A 24,347-nucleotide genomic window follows, 5' to 3' on the forward strand; every position below is an offset into this window, starting at 1 on the left:
GTACTGATCCACGGACCGGGGGTTGGGGACCCCTGGAATAGGCCACAGGGATCTCCAATCTTGGCAACTTTACGACTTGTGGACTTCGACTCCCAGAATTCCTCAGCCAGCCATGGGTCGTAAAGTTGCCAAGGTTGGCGACTCCGCTATAGGGGAAGCCTAGCCCTCAGCCTAGCTCTTAATGTCTGCGTTCACCCGACACGCTTAACCAAAGCCTAGAGTCCGCGTTGGTGCAACATGCTAAGCTTGGTTAATATTCACTGGTACGCTCTTCTGTGTCTTCATATGAGTCAACCCTACCCGTTTGTTGAGCTAATGCTTCCGTACATGATGGAAACCCAGGGGACGAATTATTTCCGCCGTTTCAATGGAGCAGACTGTGCGAAGGTAGCCTCTGATTGCGTCCTGGGCCAGGTTTGTCAAAAAGTGGGTGTAAGGATGGAGGACGGAGGGCGTTTCGGCTTGATCGTTCATAGTTGTCTAGATCTCAGTCGTTTGCTTCTTACCCGGTGTTGCTGCAGATTGGCCAGAACTCCTAATCATCCAACTCACTGGATACAACAAGCCCTGAAACACATTTTAAGATAGATGGCTGTCATTCTTGGATCAGATGTCTCTGTTTGAGAAGGAGAAAACTTGGTTTAGAAAGAATCATGTTAATCTGGGGTGGAGGAGCAAGAACTCTCTTTTGAACAACAGGGAAATGCATGCTGGGCAATTCTTCTTCCCGGCCTGTGGTTTTGTTTAACATTAATGAGCTTTTGTGTTGATAGTCATCTCCCTTGCAAATTGGAAGAAGAAACAGAAGACGTCCCTTTGATGCCTGGGAGATAATCAGCGCTTGGTTTTTTTTGCGTAGCCTCTTGATCTTGAGCGGCTGGTTTGTTGCAACACCGGACCAGCGGTTGTGCGGTCATTAAAGTTGTTAATCCCGTGCTGGATGGGAGCAAATGAATGGAAAGCTGGGTAGAAAAAAGCGTGTGAATTCCAGGCAGCTAAACTGATCAGAATTAGAGTCCAGGTGTGGTGTCGAAAACTTGGTGGTGTGGAGGAGGCAGGAAGATTGGGTGTGTGTGTGTGTTTCATTTCTGACCAAAGCATGGGGCTGATGCTTCCCGTCGTATTCCCGTGTCTCTTGTTTTAAGCTCATTTTCAGCTTTCTGGTGTTGTCATTCCTTCCCGACGTGTAAGTTTCTCTTTCCTGGGTTCATTGTGAAGAGGGCTTCCGGGATTCCAAGGCAGCTTAACAGGAATCCTTTATCTCACGCGCCATCTGGCAGGTGGCACAGGGGCAACAACAGCACGCAGCAAGCCAATCGCAGCACACATCCCCCTTGGAAAGAAGGAAAAGACAACGAGCGTAAATCCGTGTTTCTCAACCTGGGGAGCGTTCCGATGTGCGAACTTCAATTCCCAGAAATGAAGTTGAAGCACAGCTGGCTGGGGAATTCTGGGAGTTGAAGTCCACCCATCGGAAAGTTCCCGAGGTTGAATAAGACTGCTATAAATTACCCAGGGCAATGTCTTCTAGTTAACCTACGCTCCATAGTGCCTCCGCCTTTCCGGTTCCAACCAGCTCCGATTAAAAATAAATGAAAACAACAACAGCAACCAATCTCAGCTTCCTGGCTTCATTTTGCATTTTAAACGATCCACGGAGCCAGCTCCAGGACGGAAGGAGAGATCTTAGCCATCCCTCCCTCCCCACCCCAGGACTTAAAGATCAGCAGGAAAACTGCCACCGCTGCAAAGTTGAAATAATTAAATCTCCTCTTCCGACTCTTGCTGGAGCGATTCCTCCCTCCCGTCTGCTTCTCAACCTCGCCTTCTCGCCCAGTCCTCTCGGCTCAAAAAAATCTCTCCGGATAAAATTGCAGCCCGCGGAAGCCGACGGTACCTTGATGCGGAGCTGTTCTCGCAGACCTGTCCGGAGGGCTACCATAGCTCCTGGGAGACACGGCAGACAGCAGCATTCACCAAGGCCTGCCGCCACTTGGCAGGCCAGGACGCAAGGAGCGAAAGTCCCGCAGATGCCTGGAGGGGGCAGAAGGGAAGCCTTTGAATTTGGAGAAGCCACACTCGTCCCCCCCCCCGCCGCGCTATTTTAGCGTCCGCTTTCAGGAGAGCGACGTAAAGCAGCAAGATGCTCCTGTGAGGACACAGATCTCATCTCCTGGATAATGAGTTGTGAAACAAGGGCACGTCTGGGGAAAGTGATTAGTAGTTCTCCACTTACAGCCATTTGTTTCGCGACCGTTCAGTGTTTACAACGGCGCTGAAAAAAGCGACTTAGGATTGTTTTCACAACAACCGTTGCAGCATCCTCAACAATCACGTGGTCAAAATTTGGGCACCTGGCAACCGGCATGTATTTATGGCGGGTTGCATAGTCCTGGGATCACGTGATCAACTTTTGTAATCTTCCCAGCCGGCTCCCAACTAGCAAAGCCAATGGGGAAGCCAAATTCAAATGTAAGGGCCAAATGATTCGCTGAGTGACCAAACGATTCACTTAACAATTGCAGGGATTCGCTTGGCAAAAAGGGGATAGGCGTGACTCGTTTGACAACGACCTCGTTTAGCAACAGAAGCCAGATTCGCTTACCGACCAAATGATTTGCTTAATGACCAAATGATTAGCTTAACTGCAGCACTTGGCTTAGCGGTGGCAAGAAAGGTGGTGAGATGAGCACTGACTCGCTGAACGACGGCCTCGTTCAGCCACTGAAACCTTAGGCTCCATTGGGCCGTAAGTTGAGGACTTGCTGTAGTAGCATGTCTGCAGTGGGGATGGCTGGCCTAGGCAGAATCTTTTAGCAGAATCTCCAATGATAAGATTGATCTTACTCTCCCAGTGGAGCCAGGCCCAAAAGTGGATGCCAGACCAAATGGAAGGGGAGGGGGGCTTTGGTCTAATGCAGGGGTGTCAAACTCGCCATGTCACATGTCGCGACGTAGCGTGACTTTTTCCCCATTGCCGGAGCTGGGATGGGCATGGTTTCGGCATGACGTATCCGGAACGCGGGCTGGCAGTTTGACACCCCTGGTCTAACGGAAAAAAGTTGTTTTGGGGGGGGGGGGTGTCTGGGAACCTCTCCCTCCTGCTCCAATCCTCAGGAGTTACTCACAAATCTGTTTGTCTGCACAGCAGTCCGTCAGGTCGCTTTTCCAGTCCCGGTATGGGGGCGGGCAGCATGTGGTGTTGGTCGAAGGATCGCAGCAGGACGGCTGGGTGGTGCAAGGCTGGGAGGAGACCACGGGAAAAGAGCTGAAGGCCATCGCACAGATGCTCTAAGTGATGCTCAAGAGAATTGGAGGCTGGTGTCTAAATGTCCGGCTCCTAAACCGCTTGTAGCTGCTAGTTGTCCTTGGGTGTCTTCCCAGTCAGGTCTTCCAGTGCTTATCCCAACAACCTGAAGATGCCTGCGAGCAATCAAATCGAGGTGGAGGGCTGCGAGGAACCTCTGGCTGTTCCTGTTCTTCTTGCAGCTGGGATTAAAAAGCATTGGAAAAAGTAGGCACGGAGTGGGTGTGTAAACCACCAACTTGGGAACACCCTCTGCTCAATTTAGTCCAGGAACATCAATGGCTGATTTTTTGGGGAAAGGGGCGGGGTGCATCTCCGAAGCCCTGCCTTCCCTTCTGCAAAGCGTGCAGAGGTGGGCTGTAATTACTTAATGACTGCGATGAAATCCAGTGCTGGTATTCTTTGATTGGTGACCGCAAACTGGCCACCAAAATTTCCTCCACTTAAGCATGGAGCGGTTAAATAAATCACAGCCAATTTTATGATCTCTTCGACCCTGGTTGTTAAGCAAATCGCTGCCATTGTTAAGCAAGTCACAAGGTGGTTAACCAAATCCGGCTTGTCCCGTGGCTTTGTAGGAAGCTGGCTGACAAAATCACAAGTTGTGACCGCGTGATCCCGGGACTCTGAAACAATTGTGAATACACACGCTGGTTGCCAAGCCCCTGAATTTTGATCATATGCTCATAAGGACGCTGCGACAGTTGTAAATGCGAGGACTGCTCATTGCTCATTTTGTCAATGATGTTGTAACTTCCATCACTTAAAAAATGGTTATAAGTTGAGGGCTGCCTGTGCTCAGATCACGGTTGGTCCCTGTGTCTTCCCAGAGTGGGAAAACTGGCAGACAATGCAAATGTGGGGTTGGAGGCTGGAGGTGTATTATTTATTTGAGTTTTATTTATTAATATTGAATTTTGAGTTTACTGGTTATGGTTTTATTTATCTCAGGTTTTTTTATTTACTTCAAACATTTATATAGTCCCCTCTCTTATAACCAGCTCTGGCTAGCTCCCAATCCAAAGTAAAAACAGCATAAAAACCGCAGTAAAAGTATAAAACTAAGCACATTAAAAATACTGAAACAACAAAAACCTGGTGCCAAGTCATAAGTCCCTGGGTGTTCCAGAGCCACAGTGGATTTGTCTGAAATAAGAGTTTCCTGCTTGAGTGGGGGGTTGGACTAGAAGACCTCAAGGTCCCTTCCAAGTCTGTTATTCTGATTTCCAATATGTAGAAATCAGCTTGGCAAAAGATCCAATGGAAGAAAACATTTGCAGCTTAGGTTGAACTGTGGGGTTCTTGGTGCTCTCCAGGGCACCTTGCAGACGTTTCATTACCCAGCTAGGTAACATCATCAGTGCTAGTATTGATTCTTGGCACTGATGATCTTATCTACTTGGGTAATGAAACATCTGAGAGAAAATAACCAAGCTCAGAGAGCACCAAGGACCTCATCATTCAACCTTGAGCTACAAAGATTCTCTTCTATTGATGATCATCCTTTAAAGCAGGGGTCCTCAACCTTGGCAACTTTTAAGACTTGTGGACCACGACTCCCAGAATTCCTCCTTGCTTTGCTGGCTGAGGAATTCTGGGAGTTGAAGTCCACAAGTCTTAAATGTTGCCCAGGTTGAGGACCCCTGCTTTAAAGGAATCTACAAAGAGCTGGATGGCCCATGAATACTTTCCTATTTTTTGCAAACATTTAGTCCTCCCAAAATCATCACGGGACACATGTTTTACAATTGTATTGAACGTCGCGATAACTTTGGAAGCTGGAAAACGACGGCAAGGATTGTATGAAAAGAGATCGGCCTTGTGATGCCTCTGAACTCTCTGGAAAGCACGGTTGAAAGGAGATCCCTTGCAAATGATCTAATAAGGTTGAATCTGGACAAGAAGGGAAGTCTACCTGCATGCAAAGCTTGAAGTTCACCACAGAGATCTTTCCGATAAATGAGACAACGGAACATGGTTCTTTAGTCAACATCTATTAGTCACGACTGTTTACCCCTGGGAGAGCTAATTAATATTTCCATATTTACACCTCTTTCAAAACAATACTTTGACCAACCATAATATGAGTAAAAGTGGCTGGCACAGTACTAGAGAATTAGGAAGAGCTGCTACTCTTTGTGGAAGACTGAACGGTTATCTGTTTTTAATGCTCTCTGCGCTAGTATTTCTCAGTCTGGGCAGCTTTATTTGGGTGGACTTCAACTTCCAGAATGCCACAGCCCCGCCCAGGGAATTCTGGGAGTTGAAGTCCCCCCCCCCAACTTAAAGCTGCTAAGACAGAAACGATGAGGCACAACGAGAAAGCAACTGGTGGGTTTCTGGAAAAATGTTTTGTAGCCCTTAACTTACGACCACAATTGAGCCCAACATGTCCTGTGGCTAAGTGAGACTGCCATTAAGTGAATGTTGCCCCGTTTTCGCAACCTTCCCTGCCACAGTTGTTAAGTGAACCACTGCAGTTGTGAAGTTAGTGACAACAGTTGTTAAGTCAATCTGGCTTCCCCATCCACTTTGCTTGTCAAAAGGTCACTGCAGCCGTCATAAATATGAGTCAGTTGTTAACTGAATTTTAATCACGTGACCGTGGGGATTGTGCAACTGGGTGGCGGTGAATTCTAGTCCAGCCATCTGAGTGAATTTGGACCAATCACCAGGAGACGGTGAATTCTAGTCCTGCTTTAGGAGTGAAAAAATTGGATGGTCTTGAGTCATTCATTCTCTCCCAACCCAGCCTACCTCACAGGGTTGTTGTGCTGGGGTAAAATAGGAGGAAAAAGGAGCACAGGTAGTCCTCGACTTACAACCACAAAGCCCAAAATTTCCACTGCTGAGCGGGACATTGTTGAGTTCTGCCCCATTTTACAACCTTTCTTGCCACAGTTGTTAAGTGGATCACTACAGTTGTTAATAACACAACTGTTAAGTGAATCTGGCTGCCCCATTGACTTTGCTTGTCAGAAGGTCCCAAAAGGGGAATCACATGACCCCGGGACACTGCAACCGTCATAAATATGAGTCAGTTGTTAACTGAATTTTAATCACGTGACCGTGGGGATTGTGCAACGGTCACGCGAAAAACGGCCATCGGTCCCTTTTTTCAGTGCCATTTGCAACTTTGAACAGTCACGAAATGAGCAGTTGTAAATCGAGAAGTACTTGTGAAGCTGGTTGCACGTAGTAAAATCAAAATATCCCCAAGGTGGGTTTTTAATTCTCCTCTCTACTGGATTGGAGGTGGGGTGAGTGGGTGGACTGGGGTAATCTTAAAGTCCTCTCCATCCTGCTTGGGCAGAATGCAGCCCAAGGACGCCAGTCTCTTCTTTTACACGATGAATCCATTAGAATTAGGATGCTGACAACAGCAACATAGCACCAAATTAAAATGCAACAGCCCACACCTAAATTCATGCTCGTTTCATTAGTTATTTTCAGCACACGAGAATGCGTGCTGCAATTAAGCTGGTCCAAAGGGAGGGTAGCTCAGAGGAAGCGGCTTGCTGGCTGTACCCGGAGGTCAATTAAGATCACGCTGTCCTCGGTTTGGGTCAGCGGAAGAAATTCCGTTCCCATCCTTTTCTCAGTGGCCACATGGTGACCTGACGGCAGGCAGTGACTTCTCAGCCAGTTTAGAACATGGAAGAAGATAACAGGGTTGGGAGGGATCTTGGGCATCTTCTAGTCCAATTCATTTGGGACAAATAGTGATCCAATCTCTTCTCAAAAACCTCCAGGAATGGAGCATCCACAACTTCTGGAGGCCAGCAGTTCCACTGATTAATTTCTCCTTCAGTCTAGTTCAGGGGTAGGCAACCTTGGCTCTTTTATGACTTGTGGACTTCAACTCCCAGAATTCAGCATAGCTGGCTCAGGAATTCTGGGAATTGAAGTCCACGAGTCATAAAAGAGCCAAAGTTGCCTACCCCTGGTCTGGTTGAAGCTCTCTCTAATGATCTTCCTACATTTACTTTTTTGTTGTGCCCTAAGGTGCTTTGGAGAATAGGTCAAGCCCCTCAAGAACTGGAAGATGGCTATCCTGTTGTTCCAGTCCTTTTCTTTCTTAGAGTAGACATATCACGTTTTCTCAACTATTCCTTGTGCAGTTTAGTCTCCCGACCCCTTTATCGTCTTTATTGCTCTTCTCTGCACGCTTCCCAAAGTCTCACCACCTTTTTTGTATAACAGTGACCAGAATTGGATGCAGTATTCCAAGTATGGTCATCTTCTTGTTAGTTGCAAAGCTGTGTCTGACCCATCGGGACTCCATGGACAACGTTCCTCCAGGCCTTCCTGTCCTCTACCATCTTCTGGAGTCCCTTTAAGCTCACACCTCCTGCTTCAGTGACTCCATCCAGCCACCTCATTCTGTCGTCCCGTTCTTCTATTGCTCTCCATCGTTCCCAGCATTAGGCTCTTCTCCAGCGAGTCCTTCCTTCTCATTAGATGGCCAAAATCTTTACAGCATTGGACTTTCCTTTCACCACCAGATGCATCCGCAGCTGAGCGTCCTTTTGGCTTTGGCCCAGTCGCTTCACTCTTTCTGGCACTACTAGTACTAGCCCTTTGCTCTTCCCCAGTAGCATATTGAACACCTTCCGATCTGAGGGGCTCATCTTCCAGCATCATATCTTTTTGCCTTTGGTACTGTCCATGGAGTTTTCATGGCAGATACTGGAATGGGTTGCCATTTTCCTTCTCCAGTGGATCACCTTTTGTCAGAACTCTCTGCTATGTCTGTCTTGGGTGGCCCTGCACGGCATAGCTCATAGCTTCCTTGAGTTGCACAAGCCCCTTTGCCATGACAAGGCAGTAATCCATGAAGGGGAATATGGTCTTACCAAGGCTAATTCTTCATGTGATCTTTACACTGTCCTGTTGATTCAGCCTAGGACCGCATTGGCTTTTTTGGCAGCTGCAGCACACTGCTGGCTCCTTCTTAAATGGTTGTCCACTAGTAGGACACTTAAGATCCCTTTCACCGATACTGCTGAGCCAGTTTACTGTTGAGCAGGTTCAATAAACTACAAACTATGGTTTAGTGCCATATATGAATCAGGCAAAAAGCCCCATTGGGGAGACAGGGTTATAACCCCTATAGCTGTAAGATCAAGAATTAGCTCTGGAATTAGGGTCTTTAATGAATATCTGGGGCAGCATTTCTCAACCTTGACAATTTTAAGTCATGTGGCCTTCAGCTCCCAGAATTCCACAGCCAGCAATGCTGGCTGTGGAGTTCTGGGAGTTGAAGTCCACATGCCTTAAAATTGTCAAGGTTGAGAAACGCTGATCTGGAGAGTCTCAATTATCCAGGTCATAGGTGTTTCAAGAGGCAACTGGACTTTGTCCATGAAGATGTTTCGCTTCTCATCCAGGAAGCCTCCTCAGTTCTGAGTGAATGGAATCTCTAAAGCCCCTCAGAACTGAAGAAGCTTCTTGGATGAGAAACGAAACATCTTCAAGGAAGAATCGAGAAAGTCCCATTTCCCCCGTGGGGGAAAAAAAAAGCACCTTTGGGTCTTAAAATGTGCTTTATTAATTTGGCAGCTGAACTGCAGAGATTCAAACCATTTGACACCGAAGGGATGTGTGCAGGCAGAATAGATCGTATGAAATAATTGCACGCGCTTGTGTGGCAGGAAACATCGGCCAGCTGTAGCTTTGCCCTCAGGCTGCGGCCTACTCAACGTGCTTAACAAGTCAGTGAAATTACAGCAACTGTGCTTCCTCGATATTACCTCTGGTTCTTTTGTGGCTTAGCAAATTTGCTTGATTGCTTGTAAACATGCAGCTGAGGAAGACTGTGGTCCGCACACCAAGATTTACGAGATGTGTCTCCTGCCCGTGTGTAAAACCTATACACCCACGCATGTTTATTAAAAAGCCGGCCAATTTACTCTCAGCTTAAAAAAATGCAGCAATATTGTCGATAACAGAAATATGCTTGTGCAATATATACTGAGCGATACAATTAATTACAACAGGGAGGTTAAAGTAATTGTTTTAAAGTGGGGTCTATAAACTTTATTTTTTTTTAAATCAGGAAATGTATTAGTCATAAATTGATCCCGGTTCTGTACTGATCTTCAGAATGGGGAGTTGTTTACTGCTCAAATGGGCTCCAGTTCAGCTAGTATAGTAGTTTTCCTGAATTGGGCTGAAAGAATTTCTGCTGCAGATCCATTGCACGGAGCATAATCTTAAAAAGTTCACCCTGAGTTGGGGAGCACATAAATTAGGACCATTTTTAACGTGACTGTTGCAGCATCCCCATGATCACGTGATCAAAATTCAGATCTTTTGGCAACTGATTCATATTTATGACAGTTGCAGTGTCCCCGGGTCGTGGGATCCCTTTTTGTGACCTGACAAAGTCCATGGAGAAACCACATTCATTTTAACAACCACGTTACTAACTTAACAACTGAAGTGATTCAATTGTGGTTAAAGAAAGGTCGTAAAATGGGCAAAGCTCACTTAACCATTGTCTTGCTCAGCAACAGACGTTTTGGACTGAAATTGTGGTCGTAAGTCGAGGACCACCTGTAACGGAGAAAAATTTGTTTTTAACAAAGTAAGGCAACAACCGGTCCAATATCCTGCCTGGGTCCTTTGGGGTGGTTTCCAATCAAGTATTTTATTAGTTCGAAGCCAGCCTTTTATGCAGGATACAAGTTCAAAGATGGGCAAAGGGAATAAGCTACCTTTAAAAACACCCCTTCGGATTTCTGACTTCTTTGAAAAGGAGGAAGGATGGTTCAAAGGCAGGACTTCAGCTTTATCATCTTAATTAACTGCTACAAAGGCTGGCTGACCCAGAAGCCAGACGTGCTGTCAAAGCGATTAGCTAAAAAAAAAAAAAAAAAAAAAAAGACAAAATAAAATAAAATATTGCAGGCCACTTTAGCTGACTGTGTTCAGCGGTTCAAATCTCACCGGCTCAAGGTTGACTCAGCCTTCCATCCTTCCGAGGTAGGTAAAATGAGGACCCAGATTGTTGGGGGCAATGTAAATATATATATACATTGCTTACTGGTGTACACCGCTTAGAGAGTGCTTGCACTTAAAGCGGTATATAAGTCTCATAAAATAAATAAATAAATAAACCTCAAGCCGACAAAATGCAGCTACTTTGCAGCCAAATTTGCATTTTGCTGACCCTGCAAAGGCCTCACCAACCTGAACATCAGTTTTCTCCTCACTCTTCAGCTCAGGCAATTTTCTAAAAAAAAAAAAAAAAAAGGAAGGGGGAAAAAAAAAGCATGTAAGATTGTCTTAGCAATTGGCTTCTGGAGCATCTTCCAGGAATTAGGCCTGGTGCAAAGCACTAGAATCCACAGATGTTCTAATAAAAGGAACTCGCCAGTTGGTTAGTTGATAGACATTCAAAAGCTTGACGTGGTTACGAAGGACAAAAGGGTTGTGCTTTTAATAGGACTTCCTCCTCGCCTCCATCTTCAACCGCTCGCCGAACCTCAGCAGGTGACACGTAGAGCAGGACGAAGCACAACCACTTCCCTTTTGCCCCACAACCGGATGTGCAGTCTCCAAAGGTGTGCAGGTCACCCATTTCGCCCATGCACAGAGACCTTTCTTGCTGAAATCTATTTCAAATGTAGCACGCTTTCCAACGGGGAAGCATACAGGCAGTCTTCGACTTAGAGACAGACCTTGGAGTCTTAGTGGACGATCACTTAGCCATGAGCCAGCCGTGTGCGGCAGCAGCCAAAAAAGCCGACACAATCCTCCGTTTATTATAAACGGAGGCATAGAATCAAAATCATGTGAAGTGTTAGTACCGCTTTATAAAGCCTTAGTAAGGCCACGCCTGGACTACGGCATCCAGTTTTGGTCCCCACATTACAAAAAAGATGTAGAGACTTTGGAAAAAGTGCCGAGAAGAGCAACTAAGGTGATTGAAGGCCTGGAGACAAAAACATATGAAGAACGGCTGCAGGAATCAGATATGGCTAGTTTAGAGAAAAGAAACAGCGGGGACAGGATGGCCGTGTTCCAATATCTCAGGGGCTGCCCCAAAGAAGAGGGAGTCAAGCTATTCTCCAAAGCACCTGAAGGCAGGACAGGAAGCAATGGATGGAAACTAATCAAGGAGAGAAGCAACCTGGAACTAAGGAGAAATTTCCTGACAGTAAGAATAATTAACCAGTGGAACAACTTGCCTCCAAAAATTGTGCGTGCTCCATCATTGGGGCTTTTAAGAAGAGAGTGGACAGCCACCTGTCTGAAATGATAAAGGGTCTCTGGTTTGAGCAGTTACAGACTTAAGATGTATTTCCCTCCTCACTGTTTTAATAATAGAACTTGCTTATTTCCACAGTCACCTCTACCCAATTCTAGACGAGAGTTGTCACCTGTTTGAATCATCCCTTGCCAATAATATTCCTTATACACACACAGGCACAGTGGTGTGTGTGTGCATGTGTTTCTTTCCACCCTATACGGCAAGCTGTGTCTTAAACCAAGCCCATTGTGCAAGTTACCTAAATATTAGAAATCCAGAACTTAGAAGAGAGACATCTGTGAGCATAAAAGACCAGAAGCTCAAGAGAGTCTGTAACTCAACAGGGGAATCTGATCAGACCAAGAATATGTGATGTACATTTTGCAGTTAGAGGTAACGACCGTAATGAAACCTAGAATTTTTGTCGTTAAGTCAAGACGGATGTAACTTGAGGTACCCACATGATCCACCTGGTTTTATGGCCTTTTTGCAGCAATCGTTAAGCGAATGCTTTTGTCATTAAGTGAGTGCCATCGTTGTTCAATGCCACAGTTGTTAAGCTGCTTATTCTGACCTGAGGTACCAAGGAAAATAAACTTCCTAAGCCTAAGCATCTCCCTCTTTGGGACTGCTGGAAAGGACCAAGGCGCCTCTGGGGAAGGAGAGCTCAAAACACATGGGCATCAGAGTCAAGTTCAGCATAATTGAGGATGATGCTCGTTTTAAAAGGCCACGGATGGAAATCAAAACCATCTTCTCTTCTGAGGTTAAAAAAAAAAAAGACATGCAGAAATAAATGGGAGTCCAAGCTGCCCTAAAGTTAAGTGTCTCCCATTTGCCTGGCATGCTTTGTGTGATTAAACTCCACTTGTGGTGTCATCTACACAAATTAGCGAGCCTGTTTGGGACTAACAGCGCACGGCAATCCGGAAGTTACTCACAACGCAGAACCACCAATTGCAGACTTCTCCGTCCTGGAATACCAAACAAGATTTGAACTCGTGGCTGGAAAAGATCCGTCAGCATCACAACCTTCCAAAGTACAGCCAGCCAGTCTAGTCTAGAGGTTAAGGCATCAAGCTAGAAAGCAGGAGACGGCGAGTCCCTTAGCCATGAAAGCCAGCTGGGAGATGTTGGATCAGCTCCACCAACCTCACAGGGTTGTTGCGGTGGTGGTGAAAAGACGTTCACTGCCTTGAGTTATTCGTAAGAAATAATAAAGGCGAGGTATAAATAAAGAAAAATATACCCTGAGCAAGAATGTGGATATCAGTTGAGGCTATCTGAAAGAGGAAATCAAAAGGAAGATGTAGCATTGGGCAACGCTTTTCTTGCTTAGCTGTAGGCACCGCTAAACACACATCACACAACGACGTGCTTTTAACACTGCCTCTCCTGACCCCAGTGGAGATCCTTTCAAATCTGAGGAAGGGGAAAATTTTATCCTTGGGAGATAAAATCTCTTTTTTCAGGCCTGAGAAAAACAGCATTGTCCTCTGAAACGATACAATAGCAACAGCACTTAGACTTATATACCGCTTCATAGTGCTTTACAGCACCCTCTAAGCGGTTTAAAGAGTCAGCATATTTGCCCCCAACAATCTGGGTCCTCATTTTACCGACCTCAGAAGGATGGAAGGCTGAGCCAACCTTGAGCTGGTCAGGATCGAACTGCTGGCAGTGGGCAGAGTCAGCCTGCAATACTGCATTCCATCCATCGCCATCCCCGGCTCCTACAAGGCAGGTCTTATTCCATGGCACAACTAGCAAAAACCCCACAATCCTAAAATTAATTCTCAGCTTTTGAAAGTTCGCTGATGGACTTTCTGGTACAATATACTGATTTTCTTGGCACCCCTAATACAGCTTCGTGTGTTGTGATCTTGTGTTCAGACTGCACATTATCATCCCACAAAAGTTCTGGTAGATTAAAATTTTTCATCCCTTTGATGTCACTGCGGCACTCCAAACAGGTTTTAAAAACAAGAAAACCAACGAAGCATTTCCACGAATGGAAGGGGCGGGGGGGGGGGAAGCAAATAAAAAATAAAACGATAAAAAAAAAGACCAACTCTTTTGTTGTAACCAATAGTTTCATGAAAACCTGGCGGCCTGTTGATGTCAGCACATTTCCTAGCCCAGCCGAACAAGCTTCCCCCCCCCCCCTTGCAGGAAAGCAGCTTGAATACCCAAGAGCCACGGTGGGAAATAATGCCGAGTTTGCAGTCCTATGAAAAATGGGGTGACCTAGCACTAAGCAGCTTTCTTGATAGGTGAGAAAATACTGATTTTTACTCATTTTCAGGTGCGGTACTTGCAAGCCGAGCGAAGAGGGCGAGGTTGCCTCGTTTTATTCTATAAAAGCAAATTCTTGACTTTTAAAAAATACCAAATTGGGAGATTTAAAAGTAGCTGAGGTTGCATTCAGTCTGTTCCCTGAAGAATTCACACGTTCTTGCCTCGTTTTTGAGAATTGTACTGCTAGAATCTTAACCAGGCCCCACCACCAATTCAAAAACAGGGAAGGATTTACAAGTAATATGGCCTTGGGAAATTACATTCCCTCGGAACAGAGATGTTGCACATCTGTAAGGTTAATCTACTTCAGTTTCTCTCAACCTTGACAATTTTAAGGCATGTGGACTTCAACTCCCAGGATTCCATAGCCAGCATTGCTGGCTGTGGAATTCTGGGAGTTGAAGTCCACATGCCTTAAAATTGTCAAGGTTGAGAAACACTGATCTACTTCTAGAACACACATGTCAAACTCGCGAGGTCGCATGATGTATTTTACTATTGCCAACAATGGGGTGGGTGCGGCTTCTGCGTGACATGTCCAGGCCGCCGGCTGGCAGTTTGACACCCCTGTTCTAGAAGTTTCTATGGAGATTCGTACTACTGAATCTTAACCAGATCCCACCACCAATTCAAAAACAGGGAAGGAGTTACAAGTTAATATGGCCTTGGGAAATACATTCCCTCAGAACAGAGATGTTGCACGTCTGTAAGGTTAATCTATTTCTAGAAGTTTCTGTGGAGATTCTCAGTCATCCAGACTATGGTTGTTCCAAAGGTGCTTTTTCAAAAGGCAATTGGGATTTTGTTTTTCCTTGAAGGCATTTCACTTCTCATCTAAGAAGCTTCTCCAGCTCTCACTGATATAACTATAGATCCTTCACATTTATAAAATATAAATGTGTTCAGTATAAATCCTTCCATTCCCTATTGTTCAATCGGAACTGAAGAAGCTTCCTGGGTGAGAAGCAAAATGTCTTAAGCAGGACTTAAAATGCACCCTGGCACTGGCTTCAGAAGCTCCCACATTCCTTGAAATCATGATTATAGGATGTGAGATTTATCCCCCCAGATGCTGGGTTGTTTCCCAATACAGCTGTTGACAGAGTTAAGACTGGCTGACGATGGTAAGAACGGGCCACAAAGGTCATTTGGAAAGCAACGAAGGACGAGAGTCCTGAGAAGGGAGTGCTGGTTCTAGAGCAGTGGTTCTCAACCTGTGGGTCGGGACCCCATTTGGGGTCAAATGACCATTTCACGGGGGTCGCCAAACCACGCTGTCCGCCATTTTTTTCCCTTTTCCCTAGCTGTCCTACTCCCTCTTATTGGTGGCCACACCCACTTGGGGGTCACCACAACATGGGGACTTGTATTATGGGATCACGGCATTAGAAAGGTTGAGAATCACTGTTCTAGAGCAAAGATGCTCCTCAGAGCCTTGAATAGAAGGCCAGAAAGATGCAAAGAGTGAGCAGTTTACCTCACACTCCCTCTTCCCTTTCCCTTTTTTTCAGAGAAATGTATATTTCAATGGGCTGGGATTAAGCCCTCACACGTAACTCTTTATCTTTCATTGGGTTGGGATTAAGCATGCCCGTTGCCTATCCTGCCTTCTCCCCCCCCCCAAACCCCTTTTCAAATACACCAGTAAGTAATCAGCATCACACTGGCTATCTCAAGCTTTTGTAACCGTGGGGACAAGTGGCATCCTTTTATTAAGAGCGACGAGCCGTTTCAGAATCCCCAAACCCTCGTTTGTGCTGTACGCCACGTGGTCGCGCTGACGTCAATTCACAAGCAGGTCTGCTCCTTCTCCAACATCATCTCTCTCTCTCTCTCTCATGTCTGCGTTGTTCAGCTTTTCTGAAGTTAAGACTGACGTGAGACCTTGAAGTGCTTGAGGTAGGAAAACCAAAGAGGGTGCTCTGCAGCCATCAATCCACCACAAAAAGTTCTCCTTCACAAAGCCAACTGCTCTGAATAGGAGGTACAGGACAGGAGTACTGTGGTTCTGCAGGGACGCTTCATCTCACCTCAAAGGTGGACCAGCTCTGGAGAACCAAATATGCCCTACGGCAGCCAACGCAGCCACAGCACCTGGTAGCCAGGCCACTTCTACAGAGAACACAACGCCATCCAGTTTTCTGACGTCCTACTACTCCAGGACTTTGCCTCACTACTCGACAAAGAAACAACTTGGTCGGTCGGCGGCCTGTCCCCAACCGTTACTACTCTCTACTGCAAATCTCCTACGAAGGTCCCCAGGCTGTTTCTCATCGAGAGGATGTTGGGGCCGGAAGACCCCCCTTGGGCTCGCAGAAGAACCTGCTGTTCAGGGTGTAGCCACCCTCCTGTCCCCCCCGCACGTCGAAACCGATGGTGACCTCCTCAATCTCCTCGTGGCTGTTCTGGACAGTGCTTTTCCCGTGCAGTTCCTTCAGGTGGCGCCGCAGGCCCGGCTTGTGCGTGAAGTGCATCTCGCAGTAGTTGCACTTGTGGGGCTTGATGCCGCTGTGGAGGTTGAGGTGGTCCTGCAGGGTGGCGTTCTGGGTAAAGCACTTGCGGCAAATGGGGCACTGGAAGGGCTTGAAGCCCGTGTGCACCCGGATGTGCCGGGTGAGGTTGCTCTTCTGCGAGAAGACCTTGCCGCAGCGCAGGCACAGGAAGAGCTTGTGCTCCTGCACGTGGCTGACAAAGTGGCCCAGCTGCTGGAACACCCGGCTGCAGCGGGGGCAGCGGTAGGGGCGCTCCAGGCCCGGAACCTTCCACGAGGCCACCCCGCTGCCCGTCCGCCATTCCCGGTAGTTGATAGCCGGGCGGTGGCGGTGCAAGGGGTAGTTCCTCCACGGAGAAGTGGGGGAGGAGGTTGTGGAGGGGAAGGGGAGCCCTTTGCCGCTCATCTCATCGTCGTAGCAGCCCTGCAGGTAGCTGCGGGTGATCTCCACGGCGGAGTTGATGAGGGAGAGGGAAATGGCGGGAGAGGCTGGGCCGTGGGAGCCGCGAGGGGTGAACTCCACAGCCATTTTGTTCTCTTCGCAGTCTGCTTTGCCTGGATTGGAAGATGGTGGCTTTCTCCCCTCTTCGTCGTCCTCCTCCTCTTCTTCCTCTCCGTCTTGCTGTTCACTGCTCTCCTCCTCCTGCTTCTCCAACAGGGCGTCCGCCTTGGGGACCAAGTAGTGGGAGACGGCCTGAGCGCAGCGCTCTACCACGTGGCCCATCTGCAAGAAGGACGCCGCCGTCAAATAGTTGACCAGTTCCTTGATAGGCACTTCCAGGCACCCGGTGTAGCAGGAGAGCAGAAGCTGGCGCCCGATCTCTGGGCTCTGGAAGAGGGAAACCGTCACCTCTTGCGAATCGTTGAGCAGGAACTGGTCACGCAGGAAAGGGGAGCAGGCCGCAAAGACCACGCGGTGGCCGGGAACCCGCAGCTCGTTCACCTGTACCGTCACGTCGCAGAAGCGGCGTTGCTCCCGCAGCTGGTCCATGCGATGCAGCACATCGTCTCCGTAACCGGGAAAGCGGAACTGTAGCCGCTCGCAGGCCGGGGCCATTATGATACGCCTGGAAGAGACAAGATGGAGGAGACGGAAGAACTGTGAGTGACAGGCAGAAATGCCAGAGGAGGAGGGCCTATTTGGAGGAGTGTTTCAGTAAGCACGGATAACATGGAAGGGGGAAAAAAAGAGTAGGCTGAATAAAAAATAATAATTTGATGGAGAGGGCCTGATCAATGGAGAGCCAGTTTGGTCTAGTGCAAGGGTAGGCAACCTTGGCTCTTTTATGACTGGTGGACTTCAACTCCCAGAATTCCTGAGCCAGCATGGCTCAGCATGGAAACCTCTCCCTTTCCCCTCAGCGCGGCTGGCTCAGGAATTCTGGGAGTTGAAGTCCAACAGTCATAAAAGAGCCAAGGTTGCCTAGCCCTGGCCTAGGCCTGTATTTCTCAACCTTGGCCACTCGGAGATGGGTGGACTTCAACTCCCAGAATTCCTGAGCCAGTATACCTCAGCTTGGAAACCTCTCCCTTTCCCCTCAGCGCGGCTGGCTCAGGAATTCTGGGAGTTGAAGTCCACCAGTCATAAAAGAGCCAAGGTTGCCTACCCCTGGCCTAGTGGTTAAGGCATCAGACGAGAAACTGGGTGGTGGTGAATTCTAGTCCAGCCATCTGGGTGACTTTCGGCCAATCACCAGGAGACGGTGAATTCTAGTCCTGCTTTAGGAATGAAAAAATTGGATGATCTTCGGTCATTCATTCTCTCCCAGCCCAGCCTACCTCACAGGGTTGTTGTGCTGGGGTAAAATAGGAGGAAAAAGGAGCACAGGTAGTCCTCGACTTACAACCACAAAGCCCAAAATTTCCACTGCTAAGCAGGACATTGTTGAGTTCTGCCCCATTTTACAACCTTTCTTGCCACAGTTGTTAAGTGGATCACTACAGCTGTTAAGTTAATAACACAATTGTTAAGTGAATATGGCTTCCCCATTGACTTTGCTTGTCAGAAGGTCCCAAAAGAGGAATCACATGACCCCAGGACACTGCAACCGTCATAAATATGAGTCAGCTGCTAACTGAATTTTAATCACATGACCACGGGGACTGTGCAACGTCACAAGTGTGGAAAATGGTCCCCAAGTCCCTTTTTCCAGCGCCGTTATGAACTTCAAACAGTCACTAAACAAACTGTTGTAAGTCAAGGCGGGCTATAAAATAAATAAAAATGAAATAAAGGTGGCTGATTTAAACTTTTGTGTATGGACAACTTCCCCATCAACAATTCCATGAAGGCAAGGGTTTATAAAGTAATTTGTTTTCCAAGTTCAGCTATCCTGAGAAACTCAAGTTTTACAGAACTTGTCTTAATCATTTTAGCCAAACCTGGCTGATGTGGGCACAAAACAGCCGAATCTGGTCCTTGTTTAGGTTGAATCCTGGTTCATTTCACAACTAAACTGAGATGTCCTCCCGCTTGGGACAAATCTAGCAGGAAAAATAAGGAGTGTCAAAAGGTTAATAACTGTGAAGGGTTTGCCTAACTGGATAGGGAGGCTTGGATTATTTTACACCGGGCCTTTTATTTTTATTTTCCAAAACTCCGCTTTTGTTGACTAAAATCTCGCTGAAGCAGCGAATTATTTTGATTTCGTCCCCCACGTGTCTTACTACCATTCCCGAAAGAGACCTACGCAGTCGGAGCCACGAGCGCGCGTCCCCTTGCGCTACGATCCCCGCTCCCGTACGCAACCTGCGGGGGCTAGCCGTCGCCCGTTGCGCTATTGGCGCGGGGTCCTTTTGCATTCCAAAGCTATTCGTAGAGCGACCCCTAGAGGCGTCCCAGTACGCTATTTGCGTCCCTTCTGGGTCCTGAAATGCCTATTCAGAGACGCCACTTACGCTCGCCGCCTAAGGGGTGCTGGCTCTTTATCCCAGGACGTACGTCGCGCTTCTGGAGCCACTCACCTCACTGCCGCCTCGGGCACCTAACTGCCTCCTTCCAGGGGCCACCTTCGCGTTTGGAGCCCCCCAAGACGGCCGCTCCGCATCGGCTCCTTTAGGCCTGCTCACAGCACCTCGACTGCGCCGCCATCTTGGAATCCGCCTCTCAAAGGGTCCGGGACTTTTTCCTCCCAGGCGGGCAAGGGCAGGGATTGCTCCGCGCCGCCACCCGCCTCCGGGGCGCAGCATAAGGGGGACCTCCGAGAGCGGGTGGGGGAGTGAAGGGTCATGCGAAGCGTGGGTATCACTCCGCGGGAAAGAGTCCCAAGGCTCAGTCCCTCTGACGCCCCATTGGAAGCATAGCTTTCCCCCCCTTTCCAGTCGTTCCTGTCTCTCTATTGCCGCCTCCCCCAAGTTGGTGCCTCCAGAGGGCTGGACTACAACTCCCATCTCCTCAGCTAGCAGGGTGAGGGGAGCTTCAATCCAATGCATCTACTCAGTCCTTTTAACACCCCCCCATAGGAAGCTGAGCTCTCCCCTCCAATTGTTCCTGTCTCTCTATTGCAACCTCCTCCAAGTTAGTGCCTCCAGAGGGCTGGACTACAACTCCCATGTCCCTAGCTAGCAGGATGGGAGTTCGGAATTCCAGTCCAATGCATCTACTCAGGCCTTCTGACACCCTCTCCCCATAGGAATCTGAGCTCCCCCCTCCAATTGTTCCTCTCTCTCTATTGCAATCTCCCCCAAGGTGCCCCCAGAGAGCTGGACTACGACTCCCATCTCCCTAGCTAGAAGGATGGGAGTTCCAGTCCAATGCATCTACTCAGGCCTTCTGACGCCCCCCCCCCCATAGGAAGCTGAGCTCTCCCCTCCAGTTGTTCCTGTCTCTCTATTGCAACCTCCCCCAAGTTAGTGCCTCCAGAGGGCTGGACTACAACTCCCATCTCCCTAGCTAGAAGGATGGGAGTTCGGAATTCCAGTCCAAGGCATCTACTCAGGCCTTCTGACACCCCCCCCCCCCGTGGGAAGCTGAACTCTCCCCTCCAGTTGTTCCTGTCTCTCTAGTGCAACATCCCTCAAGCCGATGCCTCCAGAGGATTGGATTACAACTCCCATCTCCCTAGCTAGCGGGATGGGAGTTGCAGTCCAATGTAACTGCATGGCACCAGCTTGGGGATAAACAGAAGGCCACAATGCACCCCCAGTCCTCCCAATCTGTTGTTATGATTTCCCTGGATTGCGCTTAACTTTTTTTTTTCTGCATGACCCAGTCCGCTGAACTGTGAGCTATCTGAATTAACCTGGTTGAAAAGAACTCATATGGAAATATAACCACCGTTTCTTCAGCTGAGCTGGTTAAGTGGAGGGTGAAAACGGGACGGATATGAGCTTTTTTGTCCCTAATTCAGACCCAAAGTTACCTGCCACCTCCATCAGGCTGTACGTGGCCAAACAGACTGATAGAGATGCTGTACACTTTTTCTGTTCTTTAGTTGAAAAGATTCCTGAACTAGAAAGACTTACAAAATTAAATAATGGAGCAATCTGTGGAGTCAGGAGTGCAAATGAGAAAGAAAACAGAACCCTGAATCCTTAAGTTCTTCAGGATAGTAATATATGGTTGGCTTGATAACAGAACAACAGAATTGGAAGGGACCTTAGAGGTCTTCTAGTCCAACCCCCTGCTTAGGCAGCAGACCATAGACCAGTGGTTCTCAACCTGTGGTTTGGGACCCCATTTGGGGTCGAATGACCATTTCACAGGGGTCGCCAAACAACGCAGTCCGCCATTTTTTCCCCCTTTTCCTTAGCTGTGCTACTCCCTTTTATTCTATTGGCTTTTGAAAGCCAATAGAATAGACTCTCTTGAATAGAGTCTAATTCTATTGGCTTTCAAAAGCCAATAGGAATTGTCCAGGCTGTCTCTGCCCTGCTGAGCCCGCCAAAAGTCCCATTCTGCAAACGGTGCTGCACCAGTTGAGTAGTCCTTGACTTACGACCGGTTGAGTAGTCCTCGACTTACGACCGGTTGGGGGGTCGCGGCATTAAAAAGGTTGAGAACCACTGCCGTAGACCATTTAAGAAAGTGCTTGCAACCTCTCTTCGTAAAAACCTTCAGTGATGGAGCATCCACAACTTCTGGAGGCAAGTTGTTCCTCTGATTAATTGTTCTGTCAGGAAAATTTTCTTTAGTTCTAGGTTGTTTCTCTCCTTGATTAGTTTCCATCCGTTGCTTCTTCTGATGTTCTGACCAGTAGTGGGAGTCAGTCAGTTTGCACCAGTTCGGCAGAACCGGTAGCTAATTTTTTTGTTGCCCAGGCCCAGAACGAACTTCCAGAAGCGGCATCCACACAGAGAACCGGTTGTTCACCTATTTGAATCGCACCACTGGTTCTGACCCACCACCAGATCAAGACACTGGATCTGTTCCCCTCAGTTTTTCCCCCATCACAGTCCAGTGAGGCATGTTGAATTGAGAAATAACAACCGGCTTGAAATTACAAGATAGCTAAATGCTTCCTCCTTTACAGATCCTTCTCCATTTCGCACAAAACCACAATTCTTGTGCGGTTTGTACAAGCAGGAATAGTTATTGGGCTGGCCCTGTCCTACAAAAAGCTGGTAGATCAGATGTTTCAGAAAAAAAAAAATAGAGCTTGCGTATCCTGCAGATGTTCATGGAGGTTATAAAATTCAAGATAGCGGGCACAGTTTTGTGAAACCCCCACCCCACAGAAGATAATGTTCATATTTTGATCCTTCCTTCCTCACTCTCCAGCCCAGATATCCTGAACTGAAATTGTTTAGGGGGAGAAAAATCCTTATAAATCTTTATAAATCCAAAATCAGCCATAAATAAGATTCATGACTATTTCTGTGGTTCTACAAAGCCTTTGAATGCAGTCCTTGGCTGCAGAGAGCTTCAAAAGGCAGAAAGAAATGGGGTGTGATTGAAAATGGAAATTTTTTTGGTTTTCTTTTTTAACCAAACCCAGCATTCATATTCTGATTCACTGAAGTTTATCTTAATCCTAGGTTTGGATTAACGGTCAGTTTGGGAACTATATTTAGGGTTTACATCCCAACCGGCAAGACACAATACCTCAGGGATTCTCCAAAGTGCAAATCTTTTTCTGCAATGTCAAAAGTGCTTTCTTTCAAAAGGCAACTGGACTTTGTTTTGCCTTGAAGACACTTCGCTACTCATCCAGAAGCTTCTTCAGTTCTGACTGAATGGTGGAGGACAGAAAGATTTATATTTCTCACAATCATCTGGTCCTTAGTACTCTGAGAGTCTTGAGGCCACTTGGAGGTTTATCTTTAGGGAGGACAGTCCTCCTTTTGTAGGTTTTGTCCTCCCTCGAAAAATGTCCTCCTACATGTCCTCCTTTTCGATATTTGAAGACTAATCTGCAGGGCTTTTTTTTTTTTCTCATAGAAGGCCCAGAACGACATTCCGGCACCTTTTTTTTAAATGGTTTTTTTTTCAACTTTTGCATGAGCTGGGCTACTCCCGCTATTGGCTTTCGAAAGCCAATAGGAATTGCTGCTGAGCGCGCCAAAACACCCGGCTGGCAAACTTGGCACATGCAAGTTGTCTGTATTATTGTTGCAATGAATAACATGTTTCTTTTCTTTACGATATTTTTTTCTTCAATTTATTTGTGTCCTCCTTTTCATTGTAAAAAAGTTGGTCACCTTATTTATCTGTGCCCTCTGGGTCACCTGAACAGGTGTGCAAATTGGTGCAAATAGGTCTGGAACCTTTTTTGGAACTGCCAAAAGAATGGTGTCGTAGACAGGAAATAGATGATGTCCTCAACTTCCCCCTCTGCTGAGAGAGGCCCGTTCAGTCTTAAAGACTTTGACCTAGTCTTTCAAACTAGTGGTCCTCTCTGTCCCGAATGTGGATTTGGCTGCCTTCAAAAGAGTGATCTTTGTCTTTCAAATGCAGGTGGGCTGCTGAATCTTGTCCCGATGGGTTTGTTCCCTTATTTCCGTGGTAGTGAACCTATGGCAGGCATGCAAACTGGTGGCACGCAGAGCCCTCTCTGTAGAGATGCACGCCATCGCCCCAGTCCTAGGCCTTCAGCTGGGTTTTATAAAACCTTTTCGCTTTAGGCCTCCGCCGCCATGTACAAAAAAAAAAAAGTTCCATCAATCAATCAATTTCAACTTCTCAAGAGAAAAAAAAAAGATTTCGCAAAGTTGGAATTGATCGATTGAACTTTTTAGTCCCACCCAGTCTGCCGTTACCAACGCAGCCACGGCCACCCAGTGGGCCATGCCCACCCAATGGGCCACACCTACCCAATGGGCCATGCCCACCCGGCACACGACGCTACATAAGTGGGTTTTGGGTTGCAGTTTGGGCACTCGGTGTCTAAAATGTTCGCCATCACTGCCCTATCTTGTGCCCTGTAATGACTCGATGACTCTCAGAAAGAGCGCTAACGACCAGATGATTGCAAGGAATACAAATCCATTCTCCACCATTCAGTCAGAACTGAAGAAGCTTCTTGTGTCAGAAGCAAAATGTCTTCAAGGAGAAAGAAAACCCCAGAAAGTCCAGTTATCTTTTGAAGAAGCATCTTTGGGACAACCGTGACTTGAGAAACTTCATTTTTGAAATATATCATGTTTACGGTGTAACCTGCTTACATACTTATTTATATATATTTCATACTGTTAACTGCTCATCTCGCCCTGCAAATCCCTGTTTTGACCAGCCTTGATCCAGGAAAATGGGAAATGACATATATGAACAAGAAATAAACACTGGAAATAAAGACCATCATTAAGTTCCTGTCACGTGACTGCAGAGTGCTGCAAACTGCCAAGTTGGGAGGGACCTTGGAGGTCATCTAGCCCAACCCCCTGCTCAGGCAGGAAACCCTAGACCATTTCAGACAAATGGCTGTCCAGTCTCTTCTTAAAAACTTCCAGGCCAGTTGCCAAGTGCCCAAAATGTGATCACATGCACCTGGAGAGGTGGATCAGAACTTCTTATAAGTTCACAAGTACCATTGTTTTGGGTCCATCGGAACTTTGGT

At 47.3% G+C, this 24,347-nt stretch overlaps 1 protein-coding gene across 2 annotated transcripts; it reads right to left on the minus strand.

Annotated features, from left to right (window-relative positions):
* Positions 1 to 12: 12 nt before the first annotated feature.
* LOC120312010 (zinc finger and BTB domain-containing protein 26-like) lies at positions 13 to 19,892 on the minus strand. 2 transcript variants are annotated; one of them, XR_005557773.1, is made up of 2 exons: positions 19,318 to 19,892; positions 13 to 2,034 (listed from the first exon to the last, which is right to left on the minus strand). XR_005557773.1 is itself a non-coding variant. In XM_039352198.1 (2 exons), exon 2 carries the CDS (start codon positions 17,408 to 17,410, stop codon positions 16,133 to 16,135), a length of 1,278 nt encoding a protein of 425 aa, XP_039208132.1. In that variant the 5' UTR covers positions 17,411 to 17,420; positions 19,318 to 19,858; the 3' UTR covers positions 14,282 to 16,132. The 2 variants fall into 2 exon arrangements, 1 of the variants encoding a protein (XP_039208132.1); XM_039352198.1 differs by lacking the exon at positions 13 to 2,034 and adding an exon at positions 14,282 to 17,420 and having other exon boundaries at positions 19,318 to 19,858.
* Between the last annotated feature and the right edge of the window lie 4,455 nt (positions 19,893 to 24,347).

The sequence above is a fragment of the Crotalus tigris genome, unplaced genomic scaffold (assembly GCF_016545835.1).
Source record: "Crotalus tigris isolate CLP2741 ecotype Arizona unplaced genomic scaffold, ASM1654583v1 scf7180000018413.2111637, whole genome shotgun sequence".
NCBI classification, from domain to species: Eukaryota; Metazoa; Chordata; class Lepidosauria; order Squamata; family Viperidae; genus Crotalus; species Crotalus tigris.